The sequence below is a fragment of the Scleropages formosus genome, chromosome 4, assembly GCF_900964775.1.
Source record: "Scleropages formosus chromosome 4, fSclFor1.1, whole genome shotgun sequence".
Lineage (NCBI taxonomy): Eukaryota > Metazoa > Chordata > Actinopteri > Osteoglossiformes > Osteoglossidae > Scleropages > Scleropages formosus.
The window spans coordinates 24,235,145-24,260,661 of record NC_041809.1 but is presented as its reverse complement, the minus strand read 5'-3'; the positions used below and the strand labels follow the sequence as shown (position 1 = coordinate 24,260,661).

The window sequence follows — 25,517 nt, the reverse complement described above, 5'->3', positions numbered from 1 at the left end:
TCCACCGGACCCGAGATTGAAAGGCATGTTTTTCCCTCTGAGGTCTTGTCCTTATTAACCCCGGCATCCCTAGGCAGTAATAAGAAAAAAGCTCGCTCGGGGGTGCCGCATTACTGAGAACAAGTCATTTTGAAAGCAAGTGATCCGGAATCATCCTTAGTCGCAGTCCCCCCCCCCTCCCCACCCCCACCAGAAATGAACTTCCTGTCTCTGGTGAGATCAGACCCAAACCCCCGAAACCCATCCTGAATGGTGAGTAAGCTGTCAGCAAGGAATCATTCCTCCTTCCTCTATGGTGAGTAGTTTTGACAGAGTGTTGCCGGGGTGACAAAGTGTAAAGTAATATACTTAATGGCGACTCTCCGATTGGCTTGCTAGGCCATTCGGGCGCTGCTGACGAATGAACGGCTGCCAGAGGAGACAGGACTGCACAAAGGAGTAGGCTTAGTGACAGACCCCTCAGAGGGATCCCCATCATTAGTGGGCATTTAGTGTTTCGCTCGCCCCACGTTACCGGTCTTCCGTGCCTTAAAATCGATGCAGACAAGTCTAAGCTGGTCAAATTTGGTGGAGCTGGGACAGCGGGTTGAGGGACCCTCTGTTTGTTTCCCTGACAGGAGCTCATCCCAGAGTTCTACTACCTCCCAGAGATGTTTGTGAACAGCAGCGGATACAACTTGGGGCAGAGGGAAGACAGGACGCTGGTGTGTGATGTGGACCTGCCCCCCTGGGCCAAGAAACCGGAAGACTTTGTGCGCATTAACAGGATGGTAGGTTCCTCCCGTGTCTTCGGTGTTTCTAAAGGGACCAGTTATTGGGCTTAAAGCCGATCTGCAACGTCAATGCTTCGCCGGGTTCGTCCCCCAACTCCCTCCTCCCCAGCACTGTCCCTAATCCCCCCTCACTCCCCTCTCCTAGACTAATTTGTCAGTCCCCTCATGAAGAGCTACGCCGGATCCTTAGAGCGATCTCCTCCTAAAATCATTGACGGCAGACCAGGCTCCAGGCTGAGGATTGTGTCAGCCATGATGTCCCTGCCTGGCCATCTTCACCTCTTGTGTAGGACTTCCAGGAGAATGGAAATTGACTTTACTTATGCATATTTACTTAAACCCCATAGTACAATAATTATCCCATATCTTAGCTCACGGTGGCAGGAAATGCTGGAGCCTCGCTGCGCAGGACCGTGTGTTGAGATGTAGGTGTTGCTCAGACTGTGCAGTTTTCATGTTTTCCCTCTGTTGCTGGGGTTCCCTCCTACAATCCGGATATGCACGGAAGAAGACGACGGTAAACCGCTCCGTACCCTTCCTTACCGAGAAAACCATGCGACCGTCCCCTGCGAGTTGAAGTCTACTTTGCGGCAGTTACGCTGAGCCTCGCTGACACTCGATTCCTGTACTCGCTCGCCGTACTCGGCTGCTCTGCTCATTGCTGTGCAGAGAGACTTACTCATTGTTGCGTTTCCATGAGGACAGAAATCGGATGAGATTAAGCGGAACCTAAACCTCATGGCAGAAAAGAACAAAACCTCTTTCTTTTGTAGATGCCTCACCCTCCATCCATATTTCCTGCCCTCATTACCAAGGACAGCATTGCCCTGCTGTCCATGCCCTCCATGCCCTCCATGCCCTCCACACCTCACCAAACGACCCTTCCGTCCTGCTCGCGCCCTGTCCGCACTAGATGCTGCTCTGCCACATTCTCCTCTCTCCTTTCTCCACTCATATTTCTTTTATTCTTTTCCTTTTCTCTCTCACTTTCCTCTTACTTTCTGTTTTATTGCCTCTCCTTCACTCTGTGTAACCACCCCCCTGGATCCCCGTGGTCCATGTCTGTCATCTGCAGTTACAGTGATTTACCTCCCGGCAGCTCGGTTACTGTGTTCCAGTGCAACACTGATATAACAGCGTTTGCTCCTGTCACCAGCGCAGGACCGCTGGTGTGTCCATGGAAGCTGGTGCCCTTTGCTAACACCGGACGACAGTCTGATTCACGGATGTGAATAAATGCATAACTATGTGGTGTTCTTTGAATAGCCTTACATGGAGCGTGGATGTCATTGCGCGTTTGTGTGTGTGTGTCTCTTTTGTTTCGGGGAGAGAAGCCTTGTAGCAATATGTCGGTGTCGCACGGGTCTCCTGGACTCGTGTTGTTCGTTGTACTAACGTATTACTGGGTAACGTGGCATCCGAACCTCGCTCGGCCGAGCTACCTGATAATGTGGTTGCGGCCCGCTCTGCTCTTGCGGCGTTCCGCTGCGGCGCGGAGCCGTGTCCATGCTGGTGTAACGGAATGGAAGGTCGATGATCTCATGACCCTCCGCAGTCCCACATGCCACTACTTCTGTTGTGTCCTCGGTAGGTTATGTTGTTTTTTGGCGTTTGGGTTTAGCTCATCCTCTTTGTCCCAAGCTTTTTAAAACATCCTGACCCGTGTTCTTCATCACCGTAAGCAGGGGCTGTGTTTGTGTACCTCTTTGTGGCATGGGGGTGTAGAGGGAGTGCCCTTGTTTTGCTTTCAACCTCTCGTTGCTCCCTCATTCCTCCCTCGCTACAGGCCCTGGAAAGCGAGTTTGTGTCCTGCCAGCTCCATCAGTGGATCGACCTGATTTTTGGCTACAAGCAGCGGGGCCCCGAGGCTGTGCGCGCCCTCAACGTCTTCCACTACCTGACCTACGAGGGCTCTGTCAACTTGGACAGCGTTACTGACCCTCTGATGAGAGAGGTGGGCCTCCGCTCTTTGCTTGATGGTGGCAAGATTGACTGCTGGGTCTATCGAGGTCAGGGGGAAACCAGTCCACCTGCCAAACTTTCTTCATTATTTTTTTACTTGCAAAGCAAGTTGGTACGAAGCACTATATATGTTATTGCGCCTAAACTGTGGAACGAGCTTCGACCCAACGTGATGAGCCTCAAGTCTTCTGACCTACTGCTGCCTTTTGCAGATCCCTCTCTTCACTTGTTACCTTGGAATGGTCTAAGGATTTTTTCTCTAATTCATGCGCTTCCCTGTATTTCCTTTAGTATTATCTCTTGTTAAATTGTTGCGTCTAGTCTAATCCCTGCTGGATTTTGCAACACATCCCATTCTAGGCTGCTGTCAGCTGATTGCTGTCTTGTAATCTTTGAACACTTGTCACCTTGTGTGAACACATCTTTATGAGTTGCCTTGGACAAAGGTGGCAACAAAATGTAGGAGAATAATAATGTGACATGCAATAAAAAAATGAAAATTGAATAGGGGTAACTACTGCTACGCTGATGATGATACCCAGCTCTTCCTCTACTTTCCACATGGAGCATCAGACATCTCCACGCTCGTCGCTGCCTGTCCGTCAGACATCTGCATGGATGTCTGATCACCACCTACAACTCAACCTCTCCAAAACAGAGATCCTACACCTCCCAGCTGGCTTGTCTTCCTGTCATGCTCTATCGATCAAACTGGACGACTCGCTCATTGTGCCTACTTCGTCGGCTAAGAGTCTGGGAGTGACGATAGACTCAAGTGCGTCTTTCTCTCAGCGCATCGAAGCCACAACCCGAACCTGCAGATACATCCTGCATAACATCCGCAGGATCCGTCCTTACCTCGCAACAGACTCAGGAACTATTCGTCCAGGCCGTAGTGACATCCCGTCTGGACTACTGCAGCTCTCCCCTGTCTGGCCTCCTGCTACTGCCATCAAACCTCTACAGCTGATACAGAATGCTGCTACCCGAGTTGTTTGACTTGCTGAAGTGTTCGCATGTATCTCCTCTACTCGTTTCTCTGCACTGGCTTCTTATAGCTGCCCAGATCAAATTTAAGACCCTGGTTATTGCCTACAAATGCATCAGTAGAACTGCTCCCGGCGATCTACAAGACTTGATCATTCGCTACACGCCAGCAAGACCACTACGCTCTTCCACATCTGCCTTCTTGGTGGTCCCACGCACGAAAGGTAAAGCACGGAGGTTCTCGGTTCTGTCTTCGTTGTGGTGGAACAACCTCCCCCCTCTCACTCAGAACTGCTAAATCTCTGTCCACATATAAAAAGGGTCTTAAAACTCGCCTCTTCCAGACTCACTTCGCCCATGATCTCTTAAGTTCTTGTAAGGTGTAAATGTTCATGCTCTACAACTTTAAGACCATCCCCGACGCAGATGCTCCTGTAATGTAATGTAAATGTTTATACGTATCTTTCAAAAAAAATGATTAGGAAGGTGACCAGGCATCGTCGAAATTCTGATAAAGTTTTATGCAGCTACTTGTGTGATGAACATTGGTGCATATGGTGAAAGAAACAAGCTGCTGTTAAGAATCACGCATCTGCAACTATGTCTCTCTTTCTCCTAATGTAATCCGTAAACTATTGTCTGAGATGTACATCACTTTGGAGAAAAGCATCTGCTAAATGAATAAACGTAAATGTAAAATGATGGATGGTGATTGAATGCAAGAAATACATAAGTACGTATGGGATAGTTGGAATAGTGTGAGTCACTGTGAAACCAGAGCCAACTGTACCTGCTAACAGCTCACCTTGCTTGCAGTTGAGACAACTGTCAAACCACCCCTTCTCAAAGTGCATACCCTCCTGTGCCATTAAATATTTGAAGGAAGCTACTTCTGAGGCCTCTATCCCTAAGATAGCAGCCCTTGTCACTTTTCTGCTGCTGGGGGTTTGTGTTGAGGACAGAAGAGTGTGTGTGAGGGGTAGGTGGAGAGTTGAGTGCGGATGTCACCGTACAAGGTTGCGTCCCTGCCTTCAGCGACGGGGTTGTGACCCCCTTGCCGGGTCTCAGCAGGCACTGGACACCATAGGAGAACGTTTTGCACTTCCGTGTCCCGAATCACTGCACCGACAGCTGTTTCCAGTGCTGCAGCGACAACGCTTTGCAAACAAGGCAGTTCTCGCACTCAAGAATGTGACAACAACCTGGTTTGGGCCCAGCAGAGTTTTTGCTCATCTTTGTCCCTCGTGCCCATCTTTCCTGAGGGCGCGTCCCTACTAGTTGGCCTTTCTCGGGGAGTTTTAACTCCAAAGGTCTTCAACGTACAGTTATTTAGTGTTCAAAATATGAAAGTAAACGGTGCCTTGCTATGAAAGTTTGATTATTTGATGCACAAAGTAATGAAACTTACATTTCTCAACTTTTCCCAAGCTTTGGCACGAAAAATAAAGTAGGTCGGCTATTTAGTTAACTCAGATATTCTCGGCCTTAAAATGATGGAATGGACGTCTACCCGTTCTGGACGTTTGGGCCGTTAATTTGCCGCTCTTGTCTGGTTTTGTGTCTGTACAGTAGTAAAAAGTGCAGGTCATTAGTGTCATGGATCTTACGCCTTCCTTACTGAGGACGCGTTGAGCAAAAGGACACGCGTGTTCGGTTTCTGTGTCGTTGGGAACGGGGCAGGCTCTCCCAGGCCTCGAGGAGTGAGTTTTGTTTGCTCTCGGTCGATCGACCGGCGCCGCCGCCGTCCATACGGTGCGTCTCTTCACCTGCTGGGACATGTGTGAATCGCACACTCGGAGGTGATTTTTTTTATCAGGAAGAGGACGTTGAATGGTCACCTCCGCTCTCGAGGAAAGCGCTGGACGTAACGTCTCGCGCATCGGCTTCCTTCTTCATTAAAGAGGGCGAACGTGTCCTCGGGTCGTGACCTCTGCCTTCTGTACCATCTCAAAGTGTCCGCGGCGCGTCCACGGCGAGAGGTAGCTGTGGTTTGATGGACTGTGGCGGAAAGCGCCCCTGACCGATTCCTAATGCCTACCACATGGCTGGGATCGGGTTGCCGGCGGCTGTCGGCGGGGGCCAGGAGCTCCTTGGCTTTGATTTTGTGTCAGACGGGCCCAAAAAGAGAGAGAGAGAGAGAGAGATGTGTGTGTGCGCACGCTTCGGTGGTGGAGGAGCTTCAGAATGGTTCGTGTGAATAGTCGCAGTGCAGCTGTAAGCTTCAGTTTCTGCACTGCTATTTATGCATTTTCAGCAGATGCTTTTCTCCAAAGTGACAGAGCCGAGCAAACGAGAGTGCGTTTCACAGACACGCGCACGGAATTCTCAAAGTGCGGTCGCTTGCTCCAAAACCATTGTTTTGCCGGCGCACGTCGCATAAGCAACTGCGTATAGAACGGGTGGTAAATACGCAGGAAGTTGTGACAGATCATCGACCGCAAGGTGATGGAGCAGATGGAAGGTCGGGAGACGACCGTGTCTCTGAAAGAGGTGTTTCGAGACCCTCTTGAACGTCGAGGTGGAACATCTACGTAAAGCGCCTACACGTCCGCGTAAAAGAGCGGCAGCCGCGACCATTGAGGCACCGGTTAGTGGCCGGAAGCGCCCCGGATCGAGCTGAGCGCGGTGACGCGTTCTTACGCCGGAAAGGGCTCCTCCCCAACTTCTGTGTCATCCCCAACCCTAAACATCCCGTGTTGTCAGTTCGCCGCAAAGCAGCTTTTTATTCCCTCTCGAGTTTTCTCTCGGATATTTCCTGGGTGCGTTTCCCAGTCTTTGTTTGAAGCGCAATAACATGTAAATTCAGGAAGGCTGCGGTCGAGGTCCCGGCAGCCCGTCAGCCCGGGTTAGCGTTAGGTGCCTGGCTGCTGGCTGAGCTCAGCGGGCCCTGGCACCGGCACTGGGACCGGTGAACCGAAGCACGTTAATGGGAACAAGCTCGTCTCCTCCGTGCTAACACTTGAGTGACTCTGTAGGCTGGAGGACTGGAGCGCAAAGGCGACGCGGGAGCACGTTGACTAGGCGCACAAACGCACGTATGCGCGCTCGCACCCGTAGACGTGCGCGTGAAAGCGAGGCGGTTACGCGAACGCTGGAGAGACGAACTCGTGACGACGCGCGCTCGCACTCCGTTCCACCTGCGAGTCCCGACTGATGATCGCTCGCCGTTTGCTTCTACGTTTATTCATTGAGCGGGGCGCTTTTCTCCAAAGCGACGTACAGCTCGGAGTAAAGCAGCGGTGCGTTTCACCGGCGGACGGCGTTGGACGCGGACGCGCCGCCGGCACACCGCAGTTAGCCGTGTGAGCACACGTCGCACGAGCGGCTGCCTCTAGAATCGAGTCTGATGGGAAATACGAAGTCAGTTGTGACCGATTTCGTGATGCAAGCTTGCGTAGCTGTCAGGAGATTGGAAGAGAAGTGGGTTCGAAAGGGGTGTTTGAGACCCTTCTTGATACCAAAACATGGGCGAGGATGTTCAGCATTCGAGAAGGGTCTGAAAACCCACCTTTTCCAGATCCACTTTGCCCAAGATCTCTTCAGATCATCTATGGTGTAACTGTTCACGCATCGTAACTCCAGAAGCATTCCCAGATACAACCTTTATTCAGCCATTACTCTGGTATTGTACTGCTCATTTGTGTATCTTCTAATATTTAATAAAAAAAATTAAAAAAAAAAAAAAAAAATTGGTGTGGGTATCGGGATTTGTCTGTGTCTTATGCACCTACTTGAACGATGAACCTCGGTGTAGCAAGTGGTAAGGAACAAACTAGGCTCGCTTGAGACTTTCATGTCGGCAGCTATTTCTCCTTCTCTCAATGTAATGCATAAATTGTACTTTCGCTGAGATGTACATCGCTTTGGACAAAAGCGTCTGCTAAATGAATAAATGTAAATGTAAATTCCACGGCATCGGGACCTCTCGTGTTTGGGAAACGCCAAGCGGCCGTAGGCGGAGCGGCCTCTGCGACGCATATCGATTGTGACGCTGTCTGCCCTCCCCCTCCTTTCTTCTCCTCTCCGCAGGCGATGGAGACGCAGATTCAGACCTTTGGCCAGACGCCTTCCCAGCTCCTCATCGAGCCCCACCCCCCTCGGAGCTCCGCCATGCACTTGGTGAGACGTGCGCTCGGCTCGGTTCCTCTCCCGCCGTGTCTTGGCGCGCGTTTCCCCGGCGCTGGCGGAATGTTGCCGGTGCGGCCGCGATCGATCGATCGATCCGTGTTCATTTCCGCGCGTCGTGCGGCTGCTGGTCGTATGTTCGCAAAAAAAGTGCGTGGACGTGGTTTGGAAGCTCGGAGCTCTCTCTAAACATGGGGGCAAAATGTGTGTCTGTTGTAAATACTGTCCAGCTGTGTTCATGACATCACCCTAGCACAGGTATACATAGCGAATGTGTCCACGGGAGGGAGTAGTTCTCGTCTCGAAAACGGCGGGGCACGTAAACCTCGGATTTTCTCCTCCCTTTAATGGGGTGCTGATGTTTGTGGCGCTCGCCTCGCATGAAATCTACCAGCGATATCTTACGAAAACACACTCGCGCCACTTGTCACATACCTGGCCGTTCGCAGACTGCCGTCACGCTCAGCTGTCGCTCTGTTTTTGCCATACGCTCACATGTCTCTCCTTCCCCGTGGGCCTGGTTCTCCTTGGTCACCATCTCTGCCTCCCCCCTCCCTGCCTGCTGGAGCTCCTGAAGCCACGGCGGAGGACTGGGGGGGGGGGGTGGGGGTGGGGTATTTGCCAAATCCCATACCTTGCCTTTGCCTAACTTCCATACCGTGCTCCTACCACACCCTATGCATGCTGCCTTCCTCAGTGTGTGTACCTTGTTTTACCTCAACCTCCACACTAATGGCCTTTCTCCATTCTGTCTTCCTCTCTTTTTCTCTTGCTCCATCCCCTAACCCCCCCCTTATGTCCCTCCATTCACCCTCCTTCCCCCCCCCCCCCACCCCCCACAATCTCTTTCTCTCTTCTACTCAACAGTGTTTCCTTCCACAGAGTCCACTCATGTTCAAGGACCAGATGCAGCAGGATGTCATTATGGTGCTCAAGTTCCCGTCTAACTCTCCCGTCACTCACGTGGCGGCCAACACTCTGCCCCACCTCAGCGTCCCCGCCGTCGTCACTGTCACCTGCAGCCGCCTCTTCGCTGTCAACCGCTGGCACAACACTGTGGGTGAGTTGGGGGAGGGCGGTGTGTAACGCAGGCCGCGTAACAAGTACCCGCATGTGGTCCCAATCAGAAACGGGACACCAACCCAAACTCGGCGCGCTCCTTAGACCGGCATCGCCTTCGGGTCACTGCCCGAAACCGCCTCGCACCTCCCCACCTGCCATCTGCGAGCAAGAGCCGTAGCATGACTGCTTGGAATGAGCGTACGATGTGTAGAAGGGATTGTCTTGGGTTGGTGTGTGTGAGAGAGACACTGTAGGTACAGAGCCTCTCAGTGACTCCCTCTTTGTGCGACAGGCCTCAGGGGTGCACCAGGATACTCCCTAGAACAGGCCCACCACCTGCCCATCGAAATGGACCCTCTCATTGGTGAGTTGGCGAGATGCCCGCAGGTAGGATGGGCGGATTTGCGTGTAACATCCACTCTGGCTCGTTAGGGGAGAGGGCTCCGATCGCAGCGGAGCCCCGTCCGAGCCGCTCATTGCGCCCGATTCTTTCCTCCTTTCCGTTGCTTTTCTCGCGGCAGCCAATAACTCTGGGGTGAACAAGAGGCAGATCACGGACCTGGTGGACCAGAGCATCCAGATCAACACGCACTGCTTCGTGGTGACGGCCGATAACCGCTACATCCTGGTGTGTGGATTCTGGGACAAGAGCTTCCGTGTCTATTCCACGGAGACAGGTTAGCGCGCGGCTGTCCGTACGCCTCGGGGCGACGGACGCGCCCAGCCGTCCTACATCGCGGCTACGGACGCGAACGTACGGTTTTTCTGCCCCGCTCCACAAAAACCTGGCGTGCTGCGTGACGTCTCCCCGCGCTCGCGTTGCTAGTCGAGCCCTACAATGCCGAAGAATTTCTTCGTCATGCTGGAATCCCGAAACACGGAGTCAGTTTGTTCCGCGCTCCCTTTATTGTTCAGACGTGCGGTTTGGCTTCAGATGGCACGATTCCACATTTCCTATATGCCCATCCCCCTCCCTCCAGGCAAGCTGACGCAGATTGTGTTTGGCCACTGGGATGTGGTGACGTGCCTGGCTCGGTCCGAGTCCTACATCGGGGGCGACTGCTACATCGTCTCCGGTTCCCGGGACGCCACCCTGCTGCTGTGGTACTGGAGTGGACGGCACCACATTATCGGAGACAATCCCAACAACAGTGAGTGGAACACGGGTTCACGGAGCCATGCCGACAACGTGCCTGCGCGCCGCACGGAGAAACGCTTCTAGATGCGGCTTGCTGGGTCTCTACGGCAGCGTGGTACCGCAGCAGCTCGCCGATGCGATTCGGCTTCTGCCGCCTGCTTCCTAAATAAAGACGGAAACCGCGTTACCGCACGGATCCGAGTCGACGCATGGAGTGTGGGGTATAGCGACCGACCGGGTACGCTGTACTGCCGGAGCGGCCAGCTCCGAGTGCGTGTACTCGCCGAAATTGTCAGCGAAGCCGATACCGAGAGCAGATCTGCGAGCGCACTTGGAGCAGAGAGCATTTCGGCGTTAGGGAGATGCACCGCGTGTCTTACGTCCGCGGCGCGCACGAGATGAACGGGGGACACGATGCTCGCGTGCGTCGGATGCCGCTGGAGCCGAGGCCAAAGTGCTTAACTTCTTCATCGTTTTAAGGGCATTTAATCCCGAGCGGTCCTCGTTTCGTGACAGGGTTCCGTTGGGACGACCCCCTCGCGTAAAGACTTCTCAAGGGGAAAACGATGGCCCCAAGTCGCGTGTGTCGCGACCCGAGGAGGGACTGCCCGCGTTGTTTAGCGAACGTCACGGAGGAGCGGGCGGCCGCTCGCTGAAGGTTTGCAGTTTGGTCGCCTTCGCTTTGCGGGGGGGGGGGGTTCGCGTTTCAGGGTGTCGCCCGAACGCAGGGTGCCGGATCCCGCGCGATGCTCGCGTACGCTGTGTGAAAATAAAGGGAGCGGACAGCAGCTCGGGGGGACGAACAAAAAGGAAGGTTCACGCTCGGCCGGAGAGGAAAGTTGAACGAAAGAAAGGGGCGGAAGAGAAGGACGAGGCCTCGGTGCGAGTCTGGGGTTTATTTTGCTCGATTGCCGCTCTTTGCGTTCGGTGCGAAATCTAGTTAACGGACGGGTGTTCGGCCGCTCGGTAACGCGCTCTCCACGCCCTGCGGCACCGACAGGCCGCGCCGCATTCGCTGTTTAGTACCGCGGTACGTCCGAGAATCTTCCGTGCGATTCCTCACTCCGACCTTAACGTGAGATTTTTTCTTTAGGGAAGGTGTGGAAGTAAGAGAATGTTCCACGCCGTCGGCGAGGGATGAAGATGTAGGCCGGTTCATTTGCGACGCGTGCCCCGCCCCTCTCGATAAAAGAAAGAACAGCGCCTTCTAGTGGCGGCGCTCGACACGCGCAGCTTGGCGACGTGGTCGAGGAGAGGCAGCTTAATAATAATACAGGTGGTCCCAGATTTACGAGGGTTCGGCTTACGACGGCGAGCTGGCGATAGACGTTCAGTAGAAGCCATACTTCGAATTTAGATTTTTTTCCCCCCAGGTAAGCCATATGCGGTACGATACTCTCTTGCGATGCTGGGCAGCGGCAGCGATCCGCATCTTCCGGTCTGTCAGGCAGAGGTGTGTATTTAGCTGTATTAAATGCATTTTCGGCTTATGATATTTTCGACTTCCGGTGGGTTTCGTGGAATGTAACCCTATCGTAAATCGGGGACCACCTGTACTATAATCGTAATTAGTGGGCTCCTTTATCCAAATCAACATGGGTATGTTGTCAGCTGTTTTCCATTAAGGAATGTAATTGATTTTCCTAAACTAATTCTTGCTTTTCCTATCCGAATGTGCGAAATGTACAGCCGAGGCTGTATGTCGGTGGCGTCGGACTCGGAGGTAAATCTGACCGGAATCCACGTCCTGTTGATGACCGAATGCCGCCGAATCTCCCCCTTTCTGTCCTTCTGCAGGCGACTACCCTGCACCGAGGGCAGTCTTGACGGGTCACGATCACGAAGTGGTCTGCGTGTCGGTTTGTGCCGAGCTGGGATTGGTCATAAGCGGGGCCAAAGGTCAGTGGGTGCGGCTTTCTTTGCTCATCCCAACCTGCGCGTTTGCGAATGATGGGCTATAGGGGGACGTGGTGGAGTGTTTACGCATCAAGAGAAGTGGAGAAAGCATGCTAAATAAATGAGTTTGTGTACATTTTTTCCAGTAGAAGGGATACGCGTCCGTGCCGTGATTCGGCTCAGGTAAACATGCTGCGTTGAAATGCCTGCTTGGCTGTAGGGAGCAGCAGCGCTCTCGGTAATTTTTAGGGATCGGGACAAAAAAGCGGTAGCTGTCGAATGACTTGTTCCCATTCGGATGTGTGTCGTAACGCACCTGCCTGTGTCTACGCCTGTGTGTGTTCTGCTGGTGTTGGGGACAGAGGGGCCCTGCCTGGTTCACACCATTACAGGAGACCTGCTGCGAGCTCTGGAGGGTCCCGAGCACTGTCATCGGCCCCGGCTCATCTCCGTGTCCAGCGAGGGCCACTGCATCATCTACTACGAGCGAGGCCGCTTCTGCAACTTCAGCATCAACGGCAAGCTGCTCGCCCAGATGGAGGTCAACGACTCCACCCGGGTACGAGTCTCCCGCTGCCCGCAATGTGGAGCGCAGCGGATTGCGTTTAGAAGACTGGGCTTCGCTTAGAGGGCTGAACCGGGAGGATACAGGTTCAAGTCACAGGAATGAACTTAAGACATTAGCAACCATAGCAGAAATGGGTATGTCATTAAAGACCATCATGTGATGTAGTGGGGGGGGGGGGGCGGGATTGGAATAAGCCACTCCCGTAGGGGGCAGCTGCTTGTGAAAAGGCGCCGTAATTACATAAACATACAGAAGTGTACGTGCGAAGACGGTCCCCGAGGGCAAGAGTGCTGTCGCTCCCCGCAGGCCATCCTCCTGAGCAGCGATGGACAGAACCTGGTGACGGGCGGGGACAACGGTGTCGTCGAGGTGTGGCAGGCCTGCGACTTCAAGCAGCTCTACATCTACCCCGGCTGCGATGCGGGCATCCGCGCCATGGACTTGTCGCACGATCAAAGGTGAGGACAAGCCTTCGTCCCCCTTCCTTTTCCCGCCTCTTCCTCCGCGTGTTAACTTGGGCCGCGCCACGTGAAACGTAGACCGCGGATGGAAGGCAAACTCCTTTCAGCTAAAGCACCTCGCTTGCATCATAATATGGAATGGCGGCATTATGGAAGTCTCGCGGGTTCGTCTTTTCAAAACGCCGCGTTTGACGGACACAGAGCATGTAGTACGTGTGGAAACGGAGATGGAGGCCGTTTGTCACGAGCGGCTCCGAAGGCGCTCCCGCGTCAAGCCCGAGCCTCCGCTTTGCCCACGGCTGTCAGTCTGGGAATGCCGGCTGCCGGTTCAAGCCGTCGTTCTCCTTCAACGGAAGCCAGTCGCCATGGAGACCGGGAGAGTTGCCGTGTACGATGTCGATGGGTTCCTTATGCGGTGCGCAAACACGCACGGGGAAAGACATCTTTCGGCATATTTCCACAGGTGACATCAGATTTGAGAGTTTCTCACCGTTTGCTGCTTCTGCTCTGTGAGACTGGGGCTCGACTGAAGTAAAGCTGGGGTAAATCTGGTGTGCGGCGGGAGGGATCTCTAGCTACGCTCGCGATGTAGGGCACGACGGCACTTCGGAACCCCTCGGTTTCCGTCCCTCCGGACCAAACCGGACCAAACCGGATGCCGCGTTTGCTAAAGTCTCGGCTGTTTCGGCTCACTTGTTCGCGAAGGCCGAGCGGCGCGTGACTCGTCTGACCCGGTGTTCATCTCCTCTGGCCACCGCAGGACTCTGATCACGGGCATGGCGTCCGGGAGCATTGTGGCGTTTAACATCGATTTCAACCGGTGGCACTACGAGCACCAGAACCGGTACTGACGGAGGAGGGAGACCCAGCCACCGCAGGTGTGCCGAGCCGCGCCCCCAGCTGTCCCGAACCCGCCCCTCCCTCAGTCCTGGGGGCCGCACCTGGCGGGGAGTGGAGCCGCAGGCGACCGCGAATGAAAGCGACACCAGGCGAGGGAGGAGTCATTGTGAGAATCACAGATATACACACATACAAAAATAATAAGAATCATATTTCAAAAGAGGCGTGACTAAGCCTTGGGCACCACTGTAGACTCCCTGGTGAACTTCCTGTACCGCCTGGCAATAGCATCCTAGCCAACACACACGTGTCTGATTTTTTCCTGTCTCTGTGCATTTATTTGATTTCCTTTCATGCCTGTAAACCAGCTCAGTTTGCAGTACAGTACCGTGTTCGCAGAACCGAGGGGACAACCGGCGCGGTCGGCCCGTTCCCGAGTTCCTCGGGGGCTCCGAAGCGAAACGTCGCGGAGGAGAACGATCCGTCGGCGTCGCACGCTCCGACGGCAAACGTCGCCCGCTGTTCGCGGTGCCCGACTCTGGGCGTCGGGTCCAAATCCTCAAGGGTCCTTTGCCGCGAAGGAGGAAAAGCGAGTTCCCGACGTAAGAAGCGCTTAATATCCCTTCCCCGGAGATTCCGGCTTCGTCGGCCGCCGGCTCTCGCGAGTAACGTTTTTCGGGCGGCGCCCTCCGTGGGCTGCTCCGCCGCCGGACGTCGCGCGGGCTCGCCTTTCACCGGGTCCCGGGAGGCATTTCTCAGCCCCTCGCGGAGACGGCAAGGGCGGCGCGTACCTTCTGCGGCACGAGTCGCTTTCTTAGTCGCAGCATATGATCTTGAGGAGGAAGGGCGTCCCGTTGTGGAAGTCTCTAGCGTCCCCCCTCTGGGCTGCTTTGCCCTCTTTTCACACTCGATTTCCTTTCTATGAAGCGGTGAGTCCCGATGCTCAGACTGGGCAAAACGAGCATCGGCCGCTGGGGAACAGCGGAGCGGAGCGGGGCGCCGACCGTCCTCGGTCTTTCTCCTCGCCGTCTGGTCGCCGACACGCAGGCCCTTCAGACAGGATGCTCGTTTCCCGCGATGCCGACAAATGACGTAGAGAGTTAAAGAAGTAGTGGAACGCCGGACTGGCACTTTGCACTACAAATCTGTCGTCGTTTGTTCCGTTTCCTTTCTGCTTGAGGTGCTAAGGGTTTCTAATGGAAAAGTACATTTACGCTGAAGTTGGAGGAATACGCAGGTGCTGAACCGGTCGAACCGCGTTCTCAGAGTTAGGGTACCGCGAAAACTACAGCTGACGGTCGATGAACCGCAACCCCGAGTGCGCGGCCGGTACGCCGTACGGTATGCGGCAAGCAGTACCCTGAGCTCTCGAGCTCCCTCGCTCCGTAGCCTACGCTTTGCACACGTTGCTTGGGGTGGTCAGGGTACGAGGGGCTCCGAGGATCCGGGGTGTTCGGTATCTGAATCTGTACTGTCTCCCTCCCTCCCTCCCTCCCACACAGCCCCCAACCCTCATCTCACTCCCACATTCAGAGCCACATTGAAACCGTCTCTCTCTCAAGAGTTTATTCTCACACAAAAATGAAGCACTGCTTTGGGTGTCCGTAATCCTGTTCCAACCACGTTTTCTTGCAAAGCTGTACAACGCGCGTGCGAGTCTGCTGTTTAAAAGAAGGAAGAAAACTAAAATATGCAAAGAACCCGGTGATTCACCTGTTGCCATAGCTGCGTGTACAGAGGCCTCCCAGACTGAACGAAACGGTGTCTTTGCATGATGAGGACGACTGGTCGGTACTGTACAGATTTATTTATACTTTTGTTGTGTGTTCTTTTTTTTTTTTTTTTTTTTTTTCTTTTGCTTCATAATTTGAAATTTCATACAATCCTGCTGCATTTCATTTTTAAATGGTGCATAGGTTGGGATATATTCTAAAATAAGAGCAGCACTGTCTCTGTTAAAGTACTGTTGTTTTTTTGTATTTAATACATTTGTTTGGAAAATATTTACCTTATGATTGCATAAGTTAACGGTCTCTTCCTGCTGTTTTATGTGTATGTCGCATCTTAAGACAAATTTACACAGTGTTTGTTCAGAATCGGTTAAATATTAACTGATGTCAATATATAAAGATCAATAACTGTAAATTAAAGAACATGGTTTCCTTTTTTGTCGTATTTATAATAAAAAAAAAATTCAAAACAATTTTGAAGTTTTTTTTTTTTTTTTTTTTATTGTCCCCCCCAATAGAATTTATACTCAGAACAGATTTGTTAAAGTCAAAATATTTCCGAACCTTCTCTCATTTAGTTACGACCTCAAAAAATACGTGAAAGGCAGATTGATGCAGCATCAGCAGCGGGTCCTGCGCCGACCTGTGGTGCTGAGCGTGAGCAGAGCGCTCCGGTCATGGGAGAAAAAGGAGATCGCTCGTACAAGTGGCCAAAATGATGCTTCGCCACAGGAGCGCCGGGCTCGCTCTCGGTGACGGGGCGAGGAACGGTTTGGAGTCGGCCGAGGAGGTTCGCGCATGTCGTTGGAAGCTCCCTTGGGTGGTTCCTTCCGCAGTCACGCTGGGACGAGACCCTGGGGCAAACCCGGGACACTTTATATAAGGAGGGTCTGAGTTTGCCTGCTCAGCCTGCTGCCTCTGCGACCCCTAGCAGGACAAGCGGAAGGAAACCGAGTTCATGAAGCGGACTGCGTTGCAGTGCTGGATACTCAGGTACAGCAATTTACCCATTCGTGCAACAGGGAATTCTTACTGTATCCATTCGGTCTAAGCACCTTGACCAAGAGCACTAGGGCACGATTGGGATTTGAACCGTGGATGTTCTACGCTACACGCTCTCATCGTGCTCCTCAAGCGCCATTTCAAACCGGTAGCGACTGATCCGGGACCCGTGGAACAAGAAACCAAGGTAAGTAAATGTGGTGACGTGAAGTAAGAGCGGGATTGGAAAGAGGTTTGACACAGCGGTGCTTTATTGATCTTTAAATGATGTTTCCTCTTTGTGCCGCAGTCTTTACCGTGGTACCTATCTGGATGTGGCCTCTATAACAGTGTGGGACAGTCACCATGAAAGCGGTTAAGCACAAGGCTGTAAAAGCATGGATGAAACCCTCAGTCTACACAAAGTTTACTGGGAATCGGTGCAGCCTAGAACCTCAGTTTTGCATATTTTGTATTCAAGTTGTTAGCAGTGACGTCATGCGCACTCCGTGATTGTGCACGTGCTCGGCACGATGATACTCCATTACTATAGTACCGATGAATTACTGATTAATAGGGGAATAATAGAACAGATTATAGCTGTACTTCTCAAAATACCGAAAATGTCGCAAAACGTTACTGCTACCTTAGATACATATTATTTTCAGACGATGTAAGTTACGACTAGTCAAGAGGCATATGAATAATTACAGCACGACAGTTCCCGTAAAAATACATGATACACATTATTATTATTATTAGCTTTGTAAGGCCTCCACCGCAAAACACCCGTTAATATAATTTAAACGCAAAAAAATGACACTTACTGGATATACCTTTTGTACAAGTATTGCCATCGTCTTTTTGTTTTTCCCAGTGGCTGATACATGATTTACACGCTTTATAATGGCGACTGCAGCCCTGCTCGTGCGCGTCTCCACGTTCCCACGAACGCGAGTTCCAGTCCGTGCGGTGCCGCTGAGCGGCGAAGCACCGACCGTCCACTAGGTGGCAGCACCCAACCGCGCCAACTTCATAGCGGAGGAAATGGGTATCGAGCCGAAGGCTTCAGACAGGAGCTGCTCGTGGACGCGCGTCGTCCGCCGTGCGCGTTCCTGGACAGACCGTGAGACGGAAGTGGCCACACACAACGTGTATCGAGTATCTCGTTTATTGCAGCGCTTGCTCATGTTGTAGTGAGCATTTTTATTCCTTTTACAAACAGTGTTAATATTCTGACATGGTGTCACGTTGCTCTTTTTTTCTACCGTGACCTTCAGGAATTAAAATTCACACACTCTTATGTTCAGCAAAATCATAAAAAAGGAACCGTCTCGTGAAAAGGAAAGGAAACACGAGCTCTGCCGTTATAAAATGCTACATGTGCACCAAACTTTGCATAACAAACATTCCTTATTTCAGTAGTTATGAGGTGAGCCGGTGCAGCTTAGCGGCGCTTTGGAGAACCTTCGCGCTGAAGCCACGACATGATAGGACAGACCTGTCCGCTGGGCGGCGCTGTTTCCTGTCAAAGATGATTCACTGAACGTGCTGTGCTTAAATGAAACGGGCCAGTGCCGTCTTTACATGTTCTTTCTTTACAGTTCGTATCCTACACCGGAACGTACCGAGAATGAAAACGATGTCAACAAAATGTACAAAGTGGTTAAAAAAAAAAACAGTTTTAAGTAATGCGGCAGTTCCTTCTTCAGCGCTGGTGCTGGCGGGTGCGCGCGGACTTCGCCTTGACGGTTTGCTGCAGCTGTGCGTCACCCAATCACGTCCCCGTTGAGTCGCGCGTGCCTGTGTGCGTATCATGTATGCGCGCGCGACGGACACGTGCGGTTGCGGGAAGGTCCGGCCAGGACCCGCCCCCGTTTTACACTCTCCTCCACACAGCAGCTGAAGGTGTTGGCGCGTTTGCGGTGCAACCTGGTGCTGTGATTACATGGGCCCTTTTGTCCTTTTCATAGATAGAGAAATAAATAAATAAATAAAGGTTCAGCTATCAAAATAAACCTATTATGTACACAGAGTGAAACCGTTGCTAAAATCACACTTGACAAGTTTCACAAAACACACACAGTTCGCCAGCCACTGAGTTTTGTTTCTACAAAATGTGTAAGGCATCTGCTAGCGGGGAGTGGACCGACACACGGTCACCCTCCGCTCACACCCTCCGCGCCAGACTCAACAAAAGGCCCCGCTTTGTCTTCGCTCCAAATATGACAGACGTCTCGACGTCTCGGCTTTCGGGAAGGAGACGTTTACGGGCCCGGCCTCGTGCCGAAAACGTCCACGTGGAGTGAAAAGAAAATGACTCGGGAAGGGTCCCCCGTTGGAAAAAGCAACTCGTCTGCAGATATTCCATATATTGCAAACCGTATCACTGATTGCCACGTCCATATATGTCATGTTATGCATGTACTGCAGCACACAGAAAACTGACATATACTTTTACGTCGATTCTGCACTGTATGCATGCTGTTGCGTGTTTTAAAGCAACAATGATAGATTTGATTTATCATATACGATACATAGATATAAATAAAAAATATATATTTCTTCATCTATTGATATAGGTCTTTTCCATAAGAGGTCAGACAGGCAGGGAGTAAAGGCATGATTCTAAAATATCACAGTCACTCGAGCACCCCCCAAGTGTCAGTCTCAATGAAAGAACTTAAATACAGTGGAAAATAAATCACTGACATTTCATTTCAATGGTACATTTCCCTCATTCTCTGGTTAACTGTAAAGTAAAAAAAAAAAAAAAAAAGGAAAAATAAGCTTACAGTAAGGAACAATAATTGGTAAGATACAAATGAGGCAAATATACAGAGTATGAGCCTCCGCTGCGGAGCCCTGTGCACTGGCATGACCCGGCAGGCGGGGCTGTCTTCACACTGCTGTGCTTGCCCAATGTCGCTGGCTTTACCCATTTCCCTTCACCTCCCTCTGTCCCCCCCATCACCCCCCCCCTGCATCTCTTCCCCTGTGGGTGGGGCGGGGGGCAGTGGGAGCGAGCGGACGGTCTGGAAGGAGCTGGAGGAGAAGTCGTCGGACTCCGGTGCGGCGCAGGTGACAGGGTACCGAAGCTGCTGGGTGGAGCACAGGGTGCCGCCATCACATCCGAGTGGCATCCTCATCCGAAAACCTGCCCCTCCTTATCAGCAGCGGCGGCCTGAAAAGGCAGAGCGAGGTGGTGAGCTGTCAGCGCTTCCTGAAGGCAGTGGTGGGTGAGGAGAGGAGGACTCGCATGACATCCTACCGGTGGATGAGGAGGCAGCTGACGGAGGGCTGCAGATTCACATAATGTGCACAGCGCTCTCACAAAGCATAGCTGTGAATGATGGGTGTTGGGAGGGGCGTGGCCTCGCAACTAGTGTTCTTTCATCAATGAGGAAGATGCTGAGGGGGGCATGGCCTGGGGCATGGATGCTACCAGCACATACCATGGAACCAGGTGCAGCTCTGTTTCTCACCTTATCCAATACATTCCTGGGTGCTGATAGAAGTCCAAAGATCCGGATCTCTGGATGGTTAAGCTGTGGTCGAGCTGAGCGGAGAGAACACAGGACAACTGAGAAGTGCGCCGTGGCTCTTGCCTCACGAACACAAACACAGGTACCTAATGAAAGCTACCAGCCAGTAACTGTGGCGACCAACTGAGACGAAAGGGGACATTTCTGTATTTTCTCCGTGTTTGTTTTTTCCATTTCCACATATAACTAGACATAAAAATACATAAATAAGCCCGGAAACATCAGTGTTTAGCTATTGCTACAGAGAAGTAAATAATTTCAGAGCTCTCTTGTGTGCCAGTGGTCCGAGAACTCTCCTCTCAGCAGTGTTCCCGATTTAATGCCATCAAAAACTCATATCGAATTATAAACTGATTCTTTTCAGATTGGCTTTAGGGTTGTGATCTTCTTTAAGACCAGTCAAACCAAGTGTCATATTGTTTTGAAATAGCTGCACATGACAAGATTGTACATTTTGAGCAATAAAAGTTTTTTCATATATGGTTCATTTAAAAAAAAAAAAAAAAAAAAAAACAGGGCAAAGTAGTTGACTGGTTATTCCAAAAGACAGTAATGGGATATAAATCTTTGCTACAACAAATGATGCAGAGGAAGTGAACTAACATGAAGGGTGAATCCAGTTATGTTGAGAAGTACATATCTTAAAACCCGCTGCCAGATAAAAAAAAAATACATTATATATATACATATTGTAAATGTATATACGTATGTTTGTGTGTATACGTTATATCTGGGCCCCAGCTGATCTACGGTAGCCTAATTTTCTCTAGTTTCGTGATCAGTCTTTGCTACGGAAAGAAACTGGCTTTGCCACCTGCTCTCAGTACACAGAAAATGATACTGCAGAGATGCAGTCAATCTGAAATTAAAGTAAATGAAATTTGAAAATTGGAAGTGGGTATTTTGATCACAAGGGGTAAGGAACAGTAGACAGGAAACCAAAAAAATCTTAATTTAAGCTAAATTTACACCTTCTGTAGTGTCATAATTATTGCTGTATGGTCAGTATCCATGCATACACAAGATCTTGAAGTAATACAGAAAATTTGTGTAAATTAGGGAATTCCTTGACAATGTCTATATTTCAGAGTTCCTCACAGAGACTGTTGTGTTACTTTGCATTTGGATCTGGGGCCCTGGAAAGCAGCGAGTACCTCAGTGACAGATCCCCCAGCTGTGGTGCCATCAGGACTGGAACCAGTGTTGAAATGCTTCTTAATCTTCCCTGCTACAGACAGCTGGTGCTCGTTCTCCGGCAAGCCACCCTCCTAGGAGACATTTCATTTATTCTTCTTTATCTGGAGGTAAATTGCGTCTACAACAAGACAGCATCTGCAGATGTGACACAATTATGTGCAGGGCAGCTTTTGTTTAATGCTATATGAGGTGTGATCAAAAAGTTCTAAGACTGATTCAAAGAGTAGTGCACGTATAGTATTTTATTTTTATGTACCCTTCAATGGAATCTCCCATAGACGATATGTACCGTTGAAGTCTACAACTGCGATGTGCTCCGAATGTCATCAAATCTCCTTCCTTTAAGCTTCATTTTTATTTTTGAAAATATTAAACATCTCACGGGGTTAGATCAGGTGAATACAAAGAGTGCCAAAATGTTTGCCGATAATGCACCGTGACAACGCACACACTGCTTTCCCTAGTCATAAATTTCTGGAAGAGAAAATTAATTAAAAAATTGAAATTAAGCCAAAAAGAATGAGATTTGATGATATCTGTCATGGCCCTCAGTTGGGAGCACATATGAAGAAAAATGCGGCGGCGTGTAAATGTTCTGTGTGTTTGGCAGTAGATGCCGTTCAGGCCAGATACTCACGTTGACCCAGGGATGTTCCAGTACTTGCAAGGCGGTGTAACGCTGATCCACATCCACCTGGAGCATACAGGTGATCACCTCCTATGTGAAGCGCAAACGGTCAAGGCCAACTGGAACTGACATATACGCCGAGCTACATATACACACAGCCATGTACAGAAACAGCAAACCAAAATGTATACCTTTGCAGAGTCTGAAACATTGTCCCAGTATGGTAAAGGAAAATCTAGCTGTCCCATAAGAATCTGATCGAAGAGGACTTCTTGGTCTTCACTACTTCTGAAAGAAACAAATAGTGAAGAGGTCTTTTATGCTGAAGAACTAAAACTGCTTTAGGGCAGAACAGATAAACTGGAACAGTAGTTTTCTTTTATTGTTGTGGCCTCTGCTTCAGAGAAGTTGTTTCCCCTTGGGATAGTGCAGAACTTAAAGACAGTTAAATAGGATGTCCAGCCATCCACACAATGGACTGCCATCAACCAAAAAGAGTTTTAATGGCCTAAATAGAACTAAGGCACTTTATATGGTTGTACCGCACAATGCCTGTGTACCCTAAAGGCTGCTGCCATTCAGCAGACTTCAATAAACAGTTAATTTCTAATCAAATTACTTTTTTAATTTCTATACTGTTGTTGTTTACTTATTTATCTGGGGGAACTGGTCGTGTTGTGGTTAGAGCTGCTGCCTTTTGCTGTTGTACACACAATGTACCCCCCAATGGACCCAAAGGTCATAGGTTCAAACCCGCTTTCAGCAGCAGTACCCTTGAGCAAGATATATACACAAATTTACTCCATTAAAATTACCTAGCTGTATAAATGGGTAAATAACTAAGTAGCTTAACACTATAAGTTGCTTTGGAGCAAAATAGGTAAATGTAAATCTGGAGGACCTACCCACGGAACGGAGGGAAACCACACAGCAGGATGTAGGTGATGACACCAGCAGCCCAGATGTCCACCTTTAGGCCATATCTGCAAAGGGGTCAGAGACAGCTATCACGTAGAAGGAACAAGCAGGACAGTCAACAGAAGCAGACAAACACACAAGAAAGGAAGGACCTCGAGCCAAAGAAGAAGGCCGCCAGCACACTCACCCACTCTCTGCGATGATCTCCGGTGCTACATATGTGGGGGTCCCACAGACAGTGTACAGGGGTCCATCCACCACTGTGGCCAAGCCAAAATCACCAAGCTTGAGGGACTTGCTACCATCTTGGTGTTCGTAGACCTAGCGCACAGAAAAAAGCAGAACTTCAAACTCTACCTGTTCCAAACTAATAATTTTGTGTATATTTTGTTAAAATTACAATTATATGGATAATTATTCAAATTATGAAGCAAACAAAAACAGCAAAATAGATGCCATGCAAATTTACATGACACATCCAGGAAGAACACTGAGCTGTGGTGAGGGTTAGCGTGCTGGGAGGTTTGGTTACGTAATGTTTGTTACTTAGGAAAGAAAAAGAAAATCACAGAAAAGAAGTCTATTCCTTGGATTCTGGATTCGGTAACAGCGAAGCCTGCTCGCGGATAAATTCATTTATGTGCTTAGCACTGCAGCCTCCCGGGACGCTTCTGCAGTGAACGGAAGAGGCCAGGGAGAAGGGACTGGACTGTTTGATACAATAACTTTCACATTACCTTTCATCTGTCTCTGAGCACTGACCTTCATTATCTCTTTTACACTATTTTACAACATAAACATGCTGTTGAGCAGAGAATTTCATCCCCCCTTTCCCGCCGTAGCACCTTTAGTGTTGCTATTTCCCCGTGAAAAACAAGGCCAGGGTTAAGGTTCAGCCACTTGACGCTTGTAAGTAATGGCTGCAAATCGTGAAGGGCTTTAATTGTTTTCGGTCAGTGGCAGGAACAATGAAAAATGGGATTGTTCATCACGTGGCACACTGGTAAGAAACGCTGGCCCCAAGCCTCACTGAGAGATACCGAGGAGGCCTCTTCAAGCGTGGAGCGCTGGCCGTGAGGATGAATCATCTCTCATTGTTCCGAGGGACCGATATCGTACCCACGGCTGGTTTTGGAAGTAACCCCTAGTGCTGCCATTTATTTCTAAGCATTCCTCAGCCCACGAGGCTTATAATAGTGTTTGGCTGATGGGTGGATGCTGTGAGTGGCCCCTCCAGGCTCAGTCCCACATCCATCCATGACACCTGGGAGGATGGGGGGAGGGTCACAGCAATGGGGCAGTGATGAATGCTGTCCTTTTCCGAGGCATTGTTGAAATAGAAACTTACTACACTTTTCCTCAGATTTTGAAGTAAGAGCATAATATCATAAGATATTTAAAGAAAGATAATGTAGCGATACATAGGAGTCATAGAAAAATACCCATGCTGGACTAATGCTTGTAAAACTGAGTCATATGCATGCCTTAGGCTAATTTCTCCCTAGAAATATTTTTACATGTAAGAAGACGCTGCACTTTCACACGTAAACCTGCGTACTGCATGCGCTCTGCTCTCACCAGCAGGTTCTCTGGCTTAATGTCACGATGGACAATGTTGAGGCTGTGCAGGTACTTGATGGCATTGGCCAGGTTGAAGAGCATGCCACTAGCATCCCGCTCTGTGTATTTACTGGTGGAGGTGATGGCATCGAAGAGGTCACCCCCCTGGACAGAATGAGAGAGAGAACCGTTAAAAGACAGATGACAAGAGAGGGGATTGTTATACAATACATGACTACCCACTCTTTCCAGTCAATGGCAAAATTTAGAATGGATTTTAAACGGAGCCAAAATAAGGAGATGAAACACGTGGACTTGTGAAGTAAATCGTTTTTTTTTTTTTCCCCCAGTAACAGGAACAAAAGGGCTTCGTGGAAGAACAGTGCAAGGCCTCCTGGGAGAACTACCAGTGGGGTCCTGGGCTTCTCCACAGCATCATCGATGGGCTGGGGTCTGAGGGACTTGGCTGTTTCTCACGGAACATGTTGTTGATTCCAAACCCGTTCAAAAGCCGCAAGATGCTCAATATGGCCTATTTTCCCTTCGCATGACACGTGTTAAAATTCCGTCTCCGAGGCTAATAAGTGGAGCAACAGCCCAAAAATAGCGCTGCACTTGGTACAGGCCCGCCTCGTCTCAGGAACACTCATTAAAACGAGAAAGGCTGTCAAGTAACGACTTTCCAACTGCACCGCTCTCTTTTTCCAGCCTGAATGCTCATCAAGCGTGGACTGAGCAAAATATACAAATATTACTTTTTTGTATTTGTTTAGCATTTTTAAACCTCTTTAACAGATAGTTTTTGTTCCTTCACCCACACTAGCTTATATAGCTTTATTCATAAAACAGGACTGCAAATTTACTGACTGAATCCAGGCTGACTTTCTCTCATTTCTAAAAGGTACGACAGTAGATCTCTTGAGACTTGGCTGTAAGTACAATTAACTGTTGTACGACTCGGTGAAAAACTACATGAAATATGTGCCAAAATAGTACAACTGATCATACAGCTCATAGTCATGATCAGAGACACTTGAAAATCAGGAAGAAATAGAACTAAAAACCCTGTCCTCAAAGTGAACTGAAGGCTGCATCTTGGAAAATATGTATTTATGGGTACTGCATGTGAGCAGGGCAAGTATTTTA

General features: G+C 50.3%; 2 protein-coding genes across 16 annotated transcripts in view; one reads left to right on the top strand and one right to left on the bottom strand.

Moving 5' to 3' along the window:
* Positions 1–15,495, top strand: part of nbeaa (neurobeachin a) — a 184,897-nt gene extending 169,402 nt beyond the window's left edge. For 9 of the 13 annotated variants that reach the window (XM_029251396.1, XM_029251387.1, XM_029251389.1 and 6 more), the window contains 11 exons: positions 618–770; positions 2,560–2,727; positions 7,752–7,841; positions 8,715–8,907; positions 9,202–9,273; positions 9,431–9,586; positions 9,890–10,060; positions 11,845–11,946; positions 12,306–12,502; positions 12,818–12,969; positions 13,733–15,495. In XM_029251396.1, the coding sequence (XP_029107229.1) occupies positions 618–770; positions 2,560–2,727; positions 7,752–7,841; positions 8,715–8,907; positions 9,202–9,273; positions 9,431–9,586; positions 9,890–10,060; positions 11,845–11,946; positions 12,306–12,502; positions 12,818–12,969; positions 13,733–13,823 (1,545 nt within the window). In that variant the 3' untranslated portion in view covers positions 13,824–15,495. The remainder of the gene's footprint in view (positions 1–617; positions 771–2,559; positions 2,728–7,751; positions 7,842–8,714; positions 8,908–9,201; positions 9,274–9,430; positions 9,587–9,889; positions 10,061–11,844; positions 11,947–12,305; positions 12,503–12,817; positions 12,970–13,732) is intronic. The other 4 variants (XM_029251397.1, XM_029251393.1, XM_029251392.1 and 1 more) reach the window with 1 other exon arrangement.
* Positions 15,496–17,961: 2,466 nt separating this feature from the next.
* The window catches only part of dclk1a (doublecortin-like kinase 1a), a 57,647-nt gene continuing 50,091 nt past the window's right edge, over positions 17,962–25,517 (bottom strand). For 2 of the 3 annotated variants that reach the window (XM_029251346.1, XM_018755528.2), the window contains 8 exons: positions 24,390–24,536; positions 22,999–23,132; positions 22,799–22,876; positions 22,085–22,181; positions 21,903–21,983; positions 21,223–21,336; positions 20,009–20,082; positions 17,962–19,707 (listed from right to left, as the gene is read on the bottom strand). In XM_029251346.1, the coding sequence (XP_029107179.1) occupies positions 19,650–19,707; positions 20,009–20,082; positions 21,223–21,336; positions 21,903–21,983; positions 22,085–22,181; positions 22,799–22,876; positions 22,999–23,132; positions 24,390–24,536 (783 nt within the window). In that variant the 3' untranslated portion in view covers positions 17,962–19,649. The remainder of the gene's footprint in view (positions 19,708–20,008; positions 20,083–21,222; positions 21,337–21,902; positions 21,984–22,084; positions 22,182–22,798; positions 22,877–22,998; positions 23,133–24,389; positions 24,537–25,517) is intronic. The other variant, XM_029251347.1, reaches the window with a different exon arrangement.